Below are 14,181 nucleotides of genomic sequence, written 5' to 3'. Positions count from 1 at the left end.
CAGCCATTAGTTCTGCTTTTCCTGGAAGCCCGGGGACTACATGCAGCCATTAGTTCTGCTTTTCCCGTAGGGCCACAAAAACTAGTACCAGCAATGTGAACCATAGTTTGTTTTGGCCCTAGGAAAAAGGGGAGCTAAAAATGTGTGCTTTAGGGTTAACCACAACTAAAGAGCACACTGGAGGAAAGAATAGCAGACAGAAAGTACACTTTAACCTTACCTAAATCTGTGCTACTGAACATTTTTTTGGAAATATACTACTTAATAGCCATAAATGTATATGCAGTCCTTAAGGATTCTAGAACATTCATCTGTGGCCCCCATTGTACTAGAAAGTTAGCCATCCCTGATTTTAAAGTTTTGTTTTTTTTGTATGAAAAGATGTCAAGTTAAAGTTGTTTAAACTGATTTTCTTCTTAAACGGGAGTCCACAGCTGCATTCATTACTTTTGGGAATTCAGAACCTGGCCACCAGGAGGAGGCAAAGACACCCTAGCCAAAGGTTTAAATACCTCCCCCACTTCCCTCATCCCCCAGTCATTCTTTGCCTTTCGTCTCAGGAGGTTGGCAGAGAAGTGTCAGAAGATTGAAGATAGTCTCTCATGGAGGGTAGTACTCTTCAAAATGGGATTGGAGTTTTAAGTAATCCTGTCAGCCTCTTAGTGAGAGCATGGATGAAGGTTAGAGTCCGGAGATGCAGGGAGAGTCTGCAAAATCATCCTGACTCATATTAACGACTCCTTGGCAATCAGTGTTGAGTTTCGCTGCCTGCCTTTATTCATTCAAGTCCATGTCAAATGCGAGGCTACTATCTGTCACACTTGAAGGGCTGTGTTCCTGTTCCATGGCGTAGATTCCAGTAAGATAGTTTCATTTTATTTCAATATGTGACTGTAAATGTTAAACAAAAGAAGTTAGGGTCCCAGTAGGACTCCTTTATCTTATGGAATCAAGGATTAATATCTCCTGAGAGGGGTTATTGAACAGGGGGGACTTTAATCATGTGTGCTATGTGATTGTCTGCTATTGTGTAGTGTTACTTGGGCTCATGGCTATTCGGACATAACGGCTTATTTCATCAGTTTGCGTGGTCCAAGGGACCGGCGCGTTTTTTTTTTTGGCTTACACGTTGCGCCTCGTGACTGGGTGTGGTCACGCTGTATTCCTAGGGTGACCATATTGCTGCTTTAAAAAGGGAAACATATAAAAAATACATATGCCAGGGCTGTTTTCAGGGCTGTTTAAAGAAATGTTTTGTTTAAGAACCCTGACATGCATTTTTCATATGTGTCCCTTTTTAAAGCGGCAATATGGTCACCCTATGCATTTCATTTCTGCACTTTGGCCGAGTGGCGACGGAGAGAATCTGTTTGTTAGCTGTCTGGCTCACAGAAGGTGGTGAGTGCCCCAGCCATTGGAGGTGTAAGGTGCCGTTAGTGTTTGCCCATAATTGCAATCTCCAAGTTGAGGAGGATTCTGATTTTTTTGAAGACTGATATCTCCAATTCTGAGTATACGTCTTGCGAAGAGTATGAAATGGCCCAGGTTATGCATGCCCATCAGTTAAGTTCCAATTGCACTCTAGAGTACTCTCTTCCCCCAAATCAAGGAATTTAAGTTCATGTCACCCACGGGATGCCGAGTCGTTCACTTGTTGAGTGTTCATTTTATGTTTCTTGATCCATTACTTGAGGGGGTGTTTTCGTTTCTTATACGTCAACCTGCTCCTCGTCCTCGCTGATTGGAGTGCCGATGGGATTGTATAGGTCCTCTGCCGCCCCTTATGTAAAGATCCGTCTACAACTCCTTGTGGGTTCTGGAGGTTTTTGGCCTTGGTACAGAGGTTCTCCATTCCCGAGGGGTTTGGGGGTCTGGATGACCGTGGGACAGTTGGGGGTACCAGTTTGGATGACTATTTTCGTTTCAATCTTGGTATTTCCGGGGGTCTGTTTTTCTTGTGACCTAGTCGCAGGTACCCTTTGAGGTTACTGGGACTGATTTCTCCTTTCTGAGTGGTCTGGTCATCTGGGTCCAGGAGTTGGGGTATGTCTGTCTTCCCTTTTTCAGTATCTCACACGCTTTATGTGGAGCGTAGGGGTTGAGTTTTACCCCTTTCTTACTCGGCAAAAGCCTCTGGTCCGCTTCTCAGCGGGATTGGTAGGGTTGTCTGTTATCCTGGTACAGGGTTTTCTTTGGAGGCTGCTTCTGTGAGGATCTTCGACTTCCATCTAGTGGGCGTTACGCTTGCCGGTGTAGCCTAGTGGGTTGCCTAGTTGCCCACATGGTTTAGGTTATGTGTTGAATCCCGCTATGGGGTATGTCTCCATTATATGAAGCCCTGTCTCCTGGTAAACTCTGGGGTCCTTAGACTTAGAGTGGTGCTCTAGATCCTCTAGGAGCTCTTGGTCTCTGGGGTTCTGCTCCACCTATGGGTGTGAATTGCCATCTCTGAGGCTTGTCTAGATGTCATCTATGATATTGGGGGTCTCTTGCGAGCATCCAATGTTCAGGGCCATTGGGGTGTGGCTACCTAGAGTGTCCTGCGTATGAGGCACCTTGGTGGTTCCTCAGGAAACACAACCTGTCCCGGGGGGTCTGGCCTAGGGCTATGTCTCTTGTCTGAGATTTTGGGGCCCGAGTCGCTGCACTCGGTCCTGGGCGGTTCAGCTTCAATCCTTAGGGTTTAGAATGTCTGCTTTCCCTTAGGTGGGTTGGTTTTTATCTCTCATGGGAAATTTGGTATCGGTCTGAAGGTTAGTTTACTGCCCTTCAGGTGGATCTGTGGTTTTTGCCAGGGGCTACTTTTACATTAAGGTGTGGGCTTGAGGTTGTCTCATCTGAACGAGTAGTACTGACCGTTGAGTTTTTTACTCAATGGCAGTGTTTTACCATTCTCTTTGCTCTCTTTACCTTATCTATGGCTGGGGAAGCGATCTCCTTGGCCTTTGTCCTTATAGGTAGGATTTGGAAGTATTCAGTTTCCATGGAGACCCTGTGGGTCCTTATCTTATCGTTCCAGGATTCTTTTTTCCCTCCTGATGTGTGGGATGTCAGAGGGGCTGGCTCTGGTAAGTCTGTGCCCCTATCTTCCTTTTGGGAGTGTTCCATGTTTAGAGGAACACGAGCACGTAGAGCCGGCTGCAGTGGCCTGATGGTTAGCTTTTGCTACCTAGCAAGCGGAAGGGTTGCAGTTTGAAACCAGCTGCAACTACTTGCACTTGGCATGTGTGCTCGCAAGCTTTTTATAGTGGCATTTGGTAGTGAATGGTCAGAGTGGTTCTCAAATGGGTTAGTTCCTCTTAGGACCTCCGCTCGCTCTTGAGGCGTAAGTTACCAGCTCCTTTTCTTTGTGGATTGGGTCCGTTCCTTGGAGGGGAGGTCGGAGATCTGTCGGCTCTCTTGGGTCTGACCGTGTACTTGCTCTTGACCCTGTTATACTCCCGGGGGGCGGGGGGGGTAGGGGGTTGTCATGGGTGTTCCTTCCTCCACTGGTTGCATTGTTGCTGGTGTTATATTTCTGGGGGCCGGATTTCTGGCGGGAATTCCTTTGGAAATCGGCACTCTCTGTGGGATGGGGTCCCATGATGACTTTGGGTCAGCTTTGCTGCACTGGTGCTGGAACTTGCGAGGTCTGTCAATTGTGTTCTGTGTTTCACAGAGAGCTCTCTTTTCCTTAGGGACAGTTGGTCCTAAAACCTGGCGGTGGGATCCGGGTTTTTCTTCAGTCCTGATATGGTTTTCCTATCTATATGTGACTAGTTGTAGCGGTTGTGTCTGCTAGACTAGGGTTCAGTGGGGAGCTCGTGGCTTCCTTGAAGCACCATTAGTTGTATGGTGTTGTGTCAGAGGATCAGAGGTTGGATTTTTGTTCTTCCTCGCGATCGCTCTTTCATAGGTTGGGAGTGTCTCTTCGGAGATGGACTTCATAGAGGGTTATTTTCCTTGGGTGGTTGTTGGTAACCACCTTCGCTTCGCTTGGTGTTCTTATCCTATTCTGTTGGTCCTTTGGATCTCCTTTTGGGTACTTCGTTCTCCCCTTCGGTGGTAGGTGGAGGTGCCTTTCCTTTGGATAAGTTTGTGCGATTTGTGAGCCTTGCGGGACTTGGCTCCTTGGAGGCATTGTGCTCAGTGGAATCTAAGGATTTTGAGTGGTCTCCAGTATTTTTTCAGTTTTTTGTATGGGTCATTTTAGGCTGTGGTGCCCTTTGAAGGAGAGGCTCCTTCTGTAACCGCCATTTGTTTCAGCTGTGGACTCTTCTCGTTTAAGAAGAAAAACTTATATTTACCTGATAATTGTCTTTTCTTTTGACGGGAAGAGTCCACAGCTCCGCGCCCGTGTTTATCGATGTTGCACCTTTTTCACCCTGATATTTCTCCTACTGTTCCTTGTTCCCTTGGCAGAATGACTGGGGGATGAGGGAAGTGGAGGGGAGGTATTTAAGCTTTTGGCTGGGGTGGCTTTGCCACCTCCTGGTGGCCAGGTTCTGGATTCCCAAAAGTAATGAATGCAGCTGTGGACTTCCCATCAGAAGAAAATAAAATTATCAGGTAAACATAATTTAAGTTTTTGAAACTAACAGGGAGTACTTGCTTACTGGCTTATAAAGACAGCACCCAATGATGTGGCTGCAAACATAAATTAGCATTTACTTTTTTTTGTTTATTTAATACAGAAGCATCCGTTTTTTCAAAAGAAAAAGGCAAACTTAATCAAATGCCACAAAGAAAAAAATAACTAAATCAGATGCGTCTATGGTCACTACAGTATTCAGTACATATGCTGATAAATACCACATTCTTATATATAATTGTAAGGAGCTTTACTTGAGTCCTAGCTCACTGTATTTATTTCTGTACAAGTTTTCAATGCTTTTTGGTAATTTCCCCCAAAATTACTTTGATATAAAAAAGGGCATTGTGCTGTTTTTTTTTCATGCTTCCCTTTTAATTACTTAATGGCAATTTTACAAATTAAAATGTATTGTTATTTCCATTCGGAGATATTTAATTGTTCAATACTTCTCATCTAGGATTTACCAGACACAATTCATATAGGCGGAAGGATTTCTCCAAAGACTGTTTGGGATTATATTGGAAAACTCAAATCCTCTCTTTCAAAGGTAATGATGTTTGATTTTTTATTTTTTTATTTTTTAAATATTTAATTAGAATGCTTTTTCAAGAAGCCAGAAATCTTTGTATTTAGTGGTGTTAATCAGTTTACAGTAGTAGTAGTATTGTGGTTTTATGACAACTTTTTGACTTCTGATTCCAGGATCTCTCACTTATCCGATTTCACCCTGCTACAGAAGAGGAGGAAGTGGCGTATATATCTCTTTATTCTTATTTCAGTAGCCGTGGTCGTTTTGGAGTTGTAGCCAACAATAATCGCCATATCAAGGACCTTTATTTGATCCCTTTAAGCGCCAAAGATCCAATTCCATCGAAACTATTGCCTTTTGATGGACCAGGTAAGCATCACTTTGTTGAGAAGAAAACCTTTAGGAACTTTTTTTTTTTTTTTATCTACATTAAAGCAAAAAAGTTACAAGAACTTATCTTAGTCTCATAAATTAAATGTAGGGGAGCATAACAATTGTTTAATTGGTTTAGGGTATTAAGACCACAGAAGAAAATGAATCCTGTGATTTCAGTATATGTAATTAGAAATGACAAATCAACCAGGGCAGCATTCCCTTTTTGTTAATTTTATCCACTGTTGCATTCAAACGTTTTTTTCTTAAATAAACATTTTCTGAAAACTGTGCATTTTTGTCTTCACATTGCATTCTTACACTTCACACACATGCAAAAACAAAGGTCAGGTGCAAGATTGTTGAACAATTACATAAATGAAATAATATTTGAAAATAAGGCAACTTCATCAATATGAAGAGCATTTCTGCAACGTTCAACCAAATAAGAAGAAACACCATCAAATCTGCATGGAAAAGAAACACTGAAAAGTCTCAAACCTGTTCATTTGGTTAATCTGTGTGCTCAACTAATTGAACTAAAGAAGGAAAGAAGTTCAAGACCAGTTTTGGAAAATCTAAAATTCTGTGTACAATGGCTTGTGATCCATTGCTGCAGCAACATCGCCAGCTTTTTGTTTTTATGCTTCCTTCATGTATCCCTGATTTTGTAGTACATATGCATACTTGAGATGATATGATCTGTTCTTCTATGAAGACATAATGAAATAGTAAAAGCTGCACTGATATGATATTCAGTATGATTCCTGTACAATGAAAATTAACACATTTAATATAATTGCAAAAGAGTACAAGGGCCTAGCACAGTTGCTGATATAAAGCACAGACAGTAGCCCCATAGGTAGAGCTTTTAAGAATTATATTGTGTACATAATACTTAGATTCCGGACACAAGTAGTAAGTGGTGGCAGTCTAATGCATTTGAGAGAAATAAAATAAAACCATTCTATTATTTGTATCTAGTTTTAACACTATAATTTAGTGTCCATTAACATCCAGATTTGCCAAATGTTATAGTAAATTGCCATGTCTCGTATCAACTCCAAAAGCATGGAAAATGAGCGCCTTTTTACCAAATCGTACAGAAGACAAATAGAGCTTTGTTGGTGTGCAACATGACAACTTGTCTAATGCTACTAGTTACCAACATTGCACTTTCTACAAGGTTTAAAGGGACACTACAGTCAATTTAAATTTTCATGATTCAGAGCATACAATTTTAAACATCTTTCCAATTTTCTTCCATTAACAAAATGTGCAGTCTTTTTATATTTACACTTTTTGAGTCACCCACTCCTACTGAGCATGTGCAAGAAATCACAGAATATATGCATTTGTGATTTGCTGATGGCTGTGGCATATTACAGGAGGAATGGAAATGCATAACTGAAGTTTATCAGAAATACAATTACTCATTTGCAGTTCAGACTAACTGCTATTGAATTGCCTTTTTTTTTTATCATGCATTTGTTGATTATGCAAATCGGCTGTATTTTATGGGTCATTGCACTATTTATAGCAGAAAAGTTTGTTTTACCTCCACAACTGTGATAAACACAGTTTAAGTGTGCTCTTGGATGGCAGTGCACTGCTGGCTTACTGGCCATATTCAGCTTTGGACCAGTAAGGTTCGGCATATGTTGAGTAACCTCCAGTCACTGTCCAGAGCTGACTTTGCCAGGACTAAACACAGTTCTCTGCAAATAGTAGTACAATAATTATGCTTTAGCACATTAGGGCTTTTTTTTTTTGCTCCTGAAATGAATGATATTTCTCATCTAAAGTTCTCAAGTATGGCTTATAGATTTGTTCTTTATGTAGGTTTTCAGGTGTCTGTATCATTTTAATTGACATGATCTGTTTGGACTTATATATATATATATATATATATATATATATATATATATATATATATATATATATAAATAAATGTCCAAATGTAGGAGGGCACTCACAGGATTTATAAAGCAACAAACAGTATATCTTTATTTCCAAGTTATTTGTACATTATTTGTAGAAGTCAACGTTTTGACCCATTTATGGGCCTTCTTCAAGACAGTTATCACTGCTCTAATGGGAGTTTTGAGTGTATAATGCGTGCTGCATTATAAAAAAATTTACTGTCTTGAAGAAGGCCCATAAATGGGTCGAAACGTTGACTTCTACAAATAATGTACAAATAACTTGGAAATAAAGATATACTGTTTGTTGCTTATAAATCCTATGAGTGCCCTCCTACATTTTGGAAATTTCTATATAGCTTTTGAGGATAGCACCCGGGACGTGATTGCACCCATGTGGAAGGAGTGCTGGGCCACCGGCTATGTAATATATATATATATATATATATCTTTCTTGTTACAAATACTTGTGAAATGAAACTAGAAACATTGAGTTAGAAAATTTAATGATCACTCAGATGGGAACTCAGATTATGGCCAATTCTCTTGTGATAGTAACTCTATTCCTTTATAAACTTTCGTCCTTATATGTCAGTGAAATGCAAAGATTGGCTACTGTGCTGCACAAAAAGGTGGAAGATCACACCAAGTTTTACAAGATTTTAGCTTTAAACCCAAAACCATATTAAATCCTTGGCTTCTAAGAGAACAGGAATACTTATAGGAAATTATTGCAGTCGTTGAGCTAAGAAGTTTTAGTGAGATTGTAAATATTAGATTCTGTGGTACACCATAAAAAAAGCATGTAATGTAAGCACTGCAGACATCTTAACTGTGATTAGTGTTATCACACAATTTGCCTTTCTAATTTCTCGCTAGATTTAGCATTCTAAAAAGGATAACCTATTATTTGCTTTGGTCTATGTCACATTTACATGCTTTACTTCAAATCTAGTAATTTATTAAATTACTTTAAAAAATTTGAATTTTTTTTATGACCGAACCCCTTTTCATCCTGAATTTCAGCGGAAATTTATTGTAGTAAATCGATATTATTCAAGTTTTTTCTTTTTGGTTTTCCTGTCTCTTTAATGCATATACAGTTTGTGACTAAAGAAACAGACTGACTCATATAGAGCATGCAGTTTAAAACAACTTCAATTTACTTCTATTATCAAATTTAGTTTTCTTTTATTGCTAGAATAAACCTAGTTATAGGGACAGTCTAGGCCAAAATAAACTTTCATGATTCAGATAGAGCATGTAATTTTAAACAATTTTACAATTTACTTTTATCACCAATTTTGCTTTGTTCTCTTGGTATTCTTAGTTGAAAGCTTAACCTAGGAGGTTCATATGCTAATTTCTTAGACCTTGAAGCCCACCTCTTTCATATTGCATTTTAACAGTTTTTCACCACTAGAGGGTGTTAGTTCACGTATTTCATATAGATAACACTGTGCGCGTGCACAAGAAGTTATCTGGGAGCAGGCACTGATTGGCTAGACTGCAAGTCTGTCAAAAGAACTGAAAAAGGGGCAGTTTGCAGAGGCTTAGATCCAAGATAATCACAGAGGTTAAAAGTATATTATAACCGTGTTGGTTATGCAAAACTGAGAAATGGGTTATAAAGGGATTATCTATCTTTTAAAATAATAAAATTTTTGGTGTAGACTGTCCCTTTAAGCAGATAGCAGTTTGAGTGTGCACATGTCTAAAGCAGCCTATGACAGCAGTGTTGGTAACTATGTATAATACTGCTATAAACGATGTTGCAAATGCTGCCGCCAGGTGGCTTACGACAAGCGCACACTCCTAAGCTCACCTAGGAGTACTCTTTAACAAAGGATACCAAGGGAACTAAACAAAATTGATAAGTAAATTGGAAAGTTGTTTAAAATGTTGTGCTCTGTTGAATCCATTTGTTTATTACTTAAGTTCTTTATTAAAAAATAGGCATGTACATATTTTACATACAGTGAATTCCTTTTTCACACCAATGCACATTTAATAATATGGTTTTCCATAATGTTCTAGGTCTGGAACCAGCACGCCCAAACTTAATCTTAGGATTAGTAATTTGTCAAAGAAACAAACGTCCAGCTATTAATGATATGGAAAAATTTGAAGACAAGAAAGCCAAAGGACCAATACAGGAGGAAATGGACATCTTAAACTTGCCTAAAGTACCTACAATTTATCAAGTAGAGAAGAAGGTTCAAAAATTGTCAAATGAGACTGTAAAAAGTACAACTCCACCAGGCTCACCACCACCTATTACAGAGCCAGTTTCAAAAGTTGGAGCTCCTGAAGTATCCGTGTCATCCGAAAAAACAGAGTGTGTTAAACCAGGCATCAGTGGATCTGATCTATCTTCATCATCCACAGCTGATACAGTTTCAGTCTCTACAACTTCTTCAATTACATCTACACCATTGGAGCATATTCTTAAGACACTTTTTGGAAAAGCAGCAGAAAGCAAAAAAGAAAGTTCCAAACTGGAGAATGAAGAACCTACTTCAGATAAAAACATTGTAGGTATTCCTTTAATAGACCCAATAATCCAACAATTTGGTCAGTTGTCTAAAGAGAAACCTTTTGAAGAAGATGACGATAGGCCATATGACCCAGAAGAAGAATATGATCCAGAAAAAGCTTTTGATACCAGTCTTATCACTTGTGATGAAAAACCTTATGAACCTGAACAACCTTGTGAAAATTTAGAGGAAGAGGCTTATGACCCTGAAGATGAAACTATATTAGAAGAAGCAAAAGTAACAATTGATGACCTACCTAATAAAATGTTGCCAGCTAGTAAAATTAAATCCATGGAAGTATCTGAAGGTTACATGACAAATATTTCTGACTCATCTCTAGTTGAACAGCAAAAAATGTTGGATGAATTAAATAAGCAAATAGAAGAGCAAAAAAGACAACTGGAGGAACAAGAAGAGGCTCTCAGGCAGCAAAGGGCAGCTGTGGGTGTTTCTATGGCCCACTTTTCAGTATCTGATGCCTTGATGTCACCACCACCAAAAGCATCTATAGTAAAAACAGAATTATTTCAAAGAGACCTTTCAGTTTCTGCATCCTCAGACCAAATTATATTTCCAAACCGTGATCCAAGGCAAGCTAGAGATCCTCGCATTGCAACATCAAAAATAGTACATTCTGACAATGAAGAGACCTCTGCTATTCAGTTACAGGTTGAAAAACCAAGTTCATCTACTGAAAGCAATCAGGAAGTTGTGCACAAGTCTATTGCCATTAAAGAGACTGATGTAAAGACTGCAGTTCCTACAGAGGAAAGCAAAACTAGCAATACTCATGTAAATGAGAGGGTATCAGAAAACCTTGTGACAGATCAGAAGCCTGAAAACAAATCTTGGTTGAATCAGCTGGATTCCACAAATTCTGCAATCTCTGACAGTTCTATAACTGAAACAAATGCTTTTGTTAAAGTACTGCTAACATCTCCAGGAGTTTCACATTTACAACAAAGTAGCACTCCAGAGGAGAAAATATGTGAAAACCAAAGTCTTTCTAGCTCAGACACAGCTCCTTGGAAAAAAGAATCTCAAAAACTCGACAGTGAGATGACAAAGTTTACTGACCAGACCACAGAACAACATGAAACATCTTCAGGGTCGTTTAACAGCCAAACACGACCTATGTTTACAGAAACCACTCAACCAATTTGTTTTCAAGGGGGAAATGAAAGTCCTCTATTACAGGATGAGGGTCCTCCATTCTCAACATGTACTACAGGTGGTCCTCCAATAAAATTTGAAAATGAAAGTGAAAGTCCACCATTCTTTGAACCAAGACCAATACCTAGCCTTCATTCAACAAGAGCCCCCTTAGCTTTTTCTGATGACAAATTCCCTCCTAATATGGAATTTCCTCCTAATATGGAGGGACAAAGAAGACTACAGGCTGATAGAATTGGGGAGCAGACAGGTCCCAACTCTTTCTTACCAGGACATTATGGGCCGCCTCCTCCATTTGGTGACAGAGGCCCTCCTTCCTTTATAGCTCAGAGAATACAGTCACCTCCTAGGTTTGATAAACAAAGTTGCCCACCTTTGGACTTTCCAGATTCAAATTTTGGTGGTATGAATGATAGTCCACCTTGGTTTGATGGTCCAAGAGGGCCGGTACCAGCTCACTTCATTGGAAACAGAGGACAACCTTTTCAGTTTGATGGCCCAAGAAGACCACCACCACCACCACCACCTCCTCCTTTTAAAGGTCATAGAGGTGGGCCACTGCAAGGTCAGTTTGGAGGGCCTAGAGGACCAGGACCTAGCCATTTTGTAGGTCCTAGAATACCCTATCCAAATGACTTTGATAGTGTAAGATGTCCAATGCCAGGCAACTTTTTAGGTTCACAAGGTCCACCCCCACCACATTTTGAGCCCCAAAGAATAAGCCCTCCCCCTATGTTAAGTAACCAACGAGGTTTAGCTCCCCATCAGTTTGGAGGGCAACATGGACCTGCACCACTTAGATTTTCTGAACCTCCACAAAGTATGAAACCTCGCCCTCTTCTTGAAATTCCAAGTCTTCTTCCTCCACATAGATTTGAAGGAAGAGATAAAGGAGTACCACCAAGCTCTATTCAGAATTATTCAGATCAGAGACTAGATCAGGAGCAACCTTGGGATTCAAGTGAATTCCGACAAAACAAGGACCACCGAAACCATGGATTTGAAGGGAAACCTAGAGAACGCTATGAAGGGCGTAATGAGAAATTTGATCATCCTGAACCACACTCTTCTGATCATTTACAAAACAGAGTATTTGATGAAAGGAGGAGAGAGCGAGATTTTGATGGCCCATGGGATAGAGAGAGAAGCAGAAATTGGAATAGAGAGAGAGAGAGGAATTGGGAGAGAAGTAGAGACTGGGAACGTCAAAGACAAAAAGATCAAAGTCGTGAGTGGGATAAAACTAGAGATAGAGACTCTAATAAAGAAAAAGATTTTGAAAAAAGAGAATGGGAGAAAAATAGAGATCGTGACAGAGCCAAAGAGACTGAAAGAGATAGGGATAGGGATAGAGAAAGGGAAAGAGAGCCTGAACGGGACAGGGATAGAGAGCGTGAACGGGAAAAAGAGAGAGATAAAGAACGAGACAGGGACAAAGATCAAGAGAGAGAAAGAGACAAAGAGCGGGAGAGAGAAAGGAACAAAGAGCGGGAGAGAGAAAGGGACAAAGAGCGGGAGAGAGAAAGGGACAAAGAGCGGGAGAGAGAAAGGGACAAAGAGCGGGAGAGAGAAAGGCACAAAGAGCGGGAGAGAGAAAGGGACAAAGAGAGAGAGAGAGAAAGGGACAAAGAGCGAGACAGGGGAAGGGATAGGGACAGGGATAGAGACAGAAATCGGGATAGAGAGTCTTATAAGCGGCGAGATAGAGACCGTTCAAGAAGCAGAGATTGTGATAGGGAAAGAGACAAAGACCGTGAGAGGGACAGAAATCGTGATCGAACAAGAGAGCGAGACAGAGCTAAAGACCAATCAGACAGAAGTAAAAGCAAAGAAAGCAACAGAGACTCTAAACCTGATAGACCTAAAGAATCTTCTAAATCTGCTTCAGAAGATTCTGCTCCATCAAATAAAACATAACACAAGTGTTGCTTTATAACAGACTTTTTACAAGAAAGAAAATGTTTTGAACTGTATGTATCTCTGTGTGTATATTTATATATAGATATGTATATATATATATATTTTTTTATTTTACATAAATAATCCCTTGTAAATTAAACCCCAGACAATATTTTTCCCCACAAAACAAAAATGGACTATCACAAATGTGGTATATGTGTATATATTTGTTCACAGTTCAATTAAAATCATATGTTGATTTATCCAGTGCTCCTTTTAATGACCACTTTTCAGGGCTTTTTATTTTTTATAGCTAGGCCTGCTATTATAAGTTTCAATTTGTAAACTGATAACAGAATGTGTGCGGAAGGTATATTGTTTTTGTGGTGTTGTTTTTTTGGCGGAGGGTCTCTTTTCTGGGGTGAAAAATGAAGATGATTTCAGACCAATAAGACCACATAATAAAAATAATTTTCACCAGTATGTTGTATATTTTTTATTTTGTGAAAGGAAGTTTGTAGGATTTAATTACAAGGATCACTCGATATACTTTGACAAAGATGATGTAAGTCAATATGAATGAACTAAAATGATCATAAGTTGATTATAAATTCAATTATAAAAGTGGCACATTTTCTAATAAATTGAAACTGGTTTAGTGTTTAAAAGGATGGTCCTTTTAATATGACATACACTAAACTAAAATATTATTATAATGGTGGGCCTAATGCAAACAATTTTCTAAATATTAATATAATATCAGAGAAGATATTCAATACTGTTTGAAAAATCAAGTGTTAAGGGTTACTTGATGTTTCTGTAAATTGTGTTTTATATTGAAAAATATCACTGTAAAATTTGTTTTTGTAAGTAGAATAAAAATCTACACCAGTCATACCAAAGTCTGCTTTATTTGTTCAGTGATCTATGAGATTTGTTTCTATTGTTTTGATAATTATCGATGTGTGCCTTCTATAACTGGATGCCAAAAATTCACATTTATCAATAAAATAAATAGAATAAACTTAAAAAGGCAGCTAAAGAACAAAACAGTATTGTTTCAGCTCTTACTGTTCAGCATGTTTTATGACTATAAATATTTGCCTAAACAGAGATGGGTTTAACCCCTTAAGGACCAGATCATTTTTCAATTTTTTACTCTTAAGGACCAGGGCT

At 39.2% G+C, this 14,181-nt stretch overlaps 1 protein-coding gene across 2 annotated transcripts in view; it reads left to right on the top strand.

Moving 5' to 3' along the window:
- DIDO1 (death inducer-obliterator 1) overlaps positions 1-13,907 on the top strand; it is a 185,409-nt gene extending 171,502 nt beyond the window's left edge. For both annotated transcript variants that reach the window (XM_053708179.1, XM_053708104.1), the window contains 3 exons: positions 5,031-5,120; positions 5,276-5,471; positions 9,434-13,907. In XM_053708179.1, coding sequence (XP_053564154.1) covers positions 5,031-5,120; positions 5,276-5,471; positions 9,434-13,023 — 3,876 coding nt within the window. In that variant the 3' untranslated portion in view covers positions 13,024-13,907. The remainder of the gene's footprint in view (positions 1-5,030; positions 5,121-5,275; positions 5,472-9,433) is intronic.
- The last annotated feature ends 274 nt before the right edge of the window (positions 13,908-14,181 follow it).

The sequence above is a fragment of the Bombina bombina genome, chromosome 1 (genome assembly GCF_027579735.1).
Source record: "Bombina bombina isolate aBomBom1 chromosome 1, aBomBom1.pri, whole genome shotgun sequence".
NCBI lineage: Eukaryota > Metazoa > Chordata > Amphibia > Anura > Bombinatoridae > Bombina > Bombina bombina.
The sequence above is the reverse complement of the archived record's forward strand: the minus strand, read 5'-3'. Positions and strand labels throughout refer to the sequence as shown.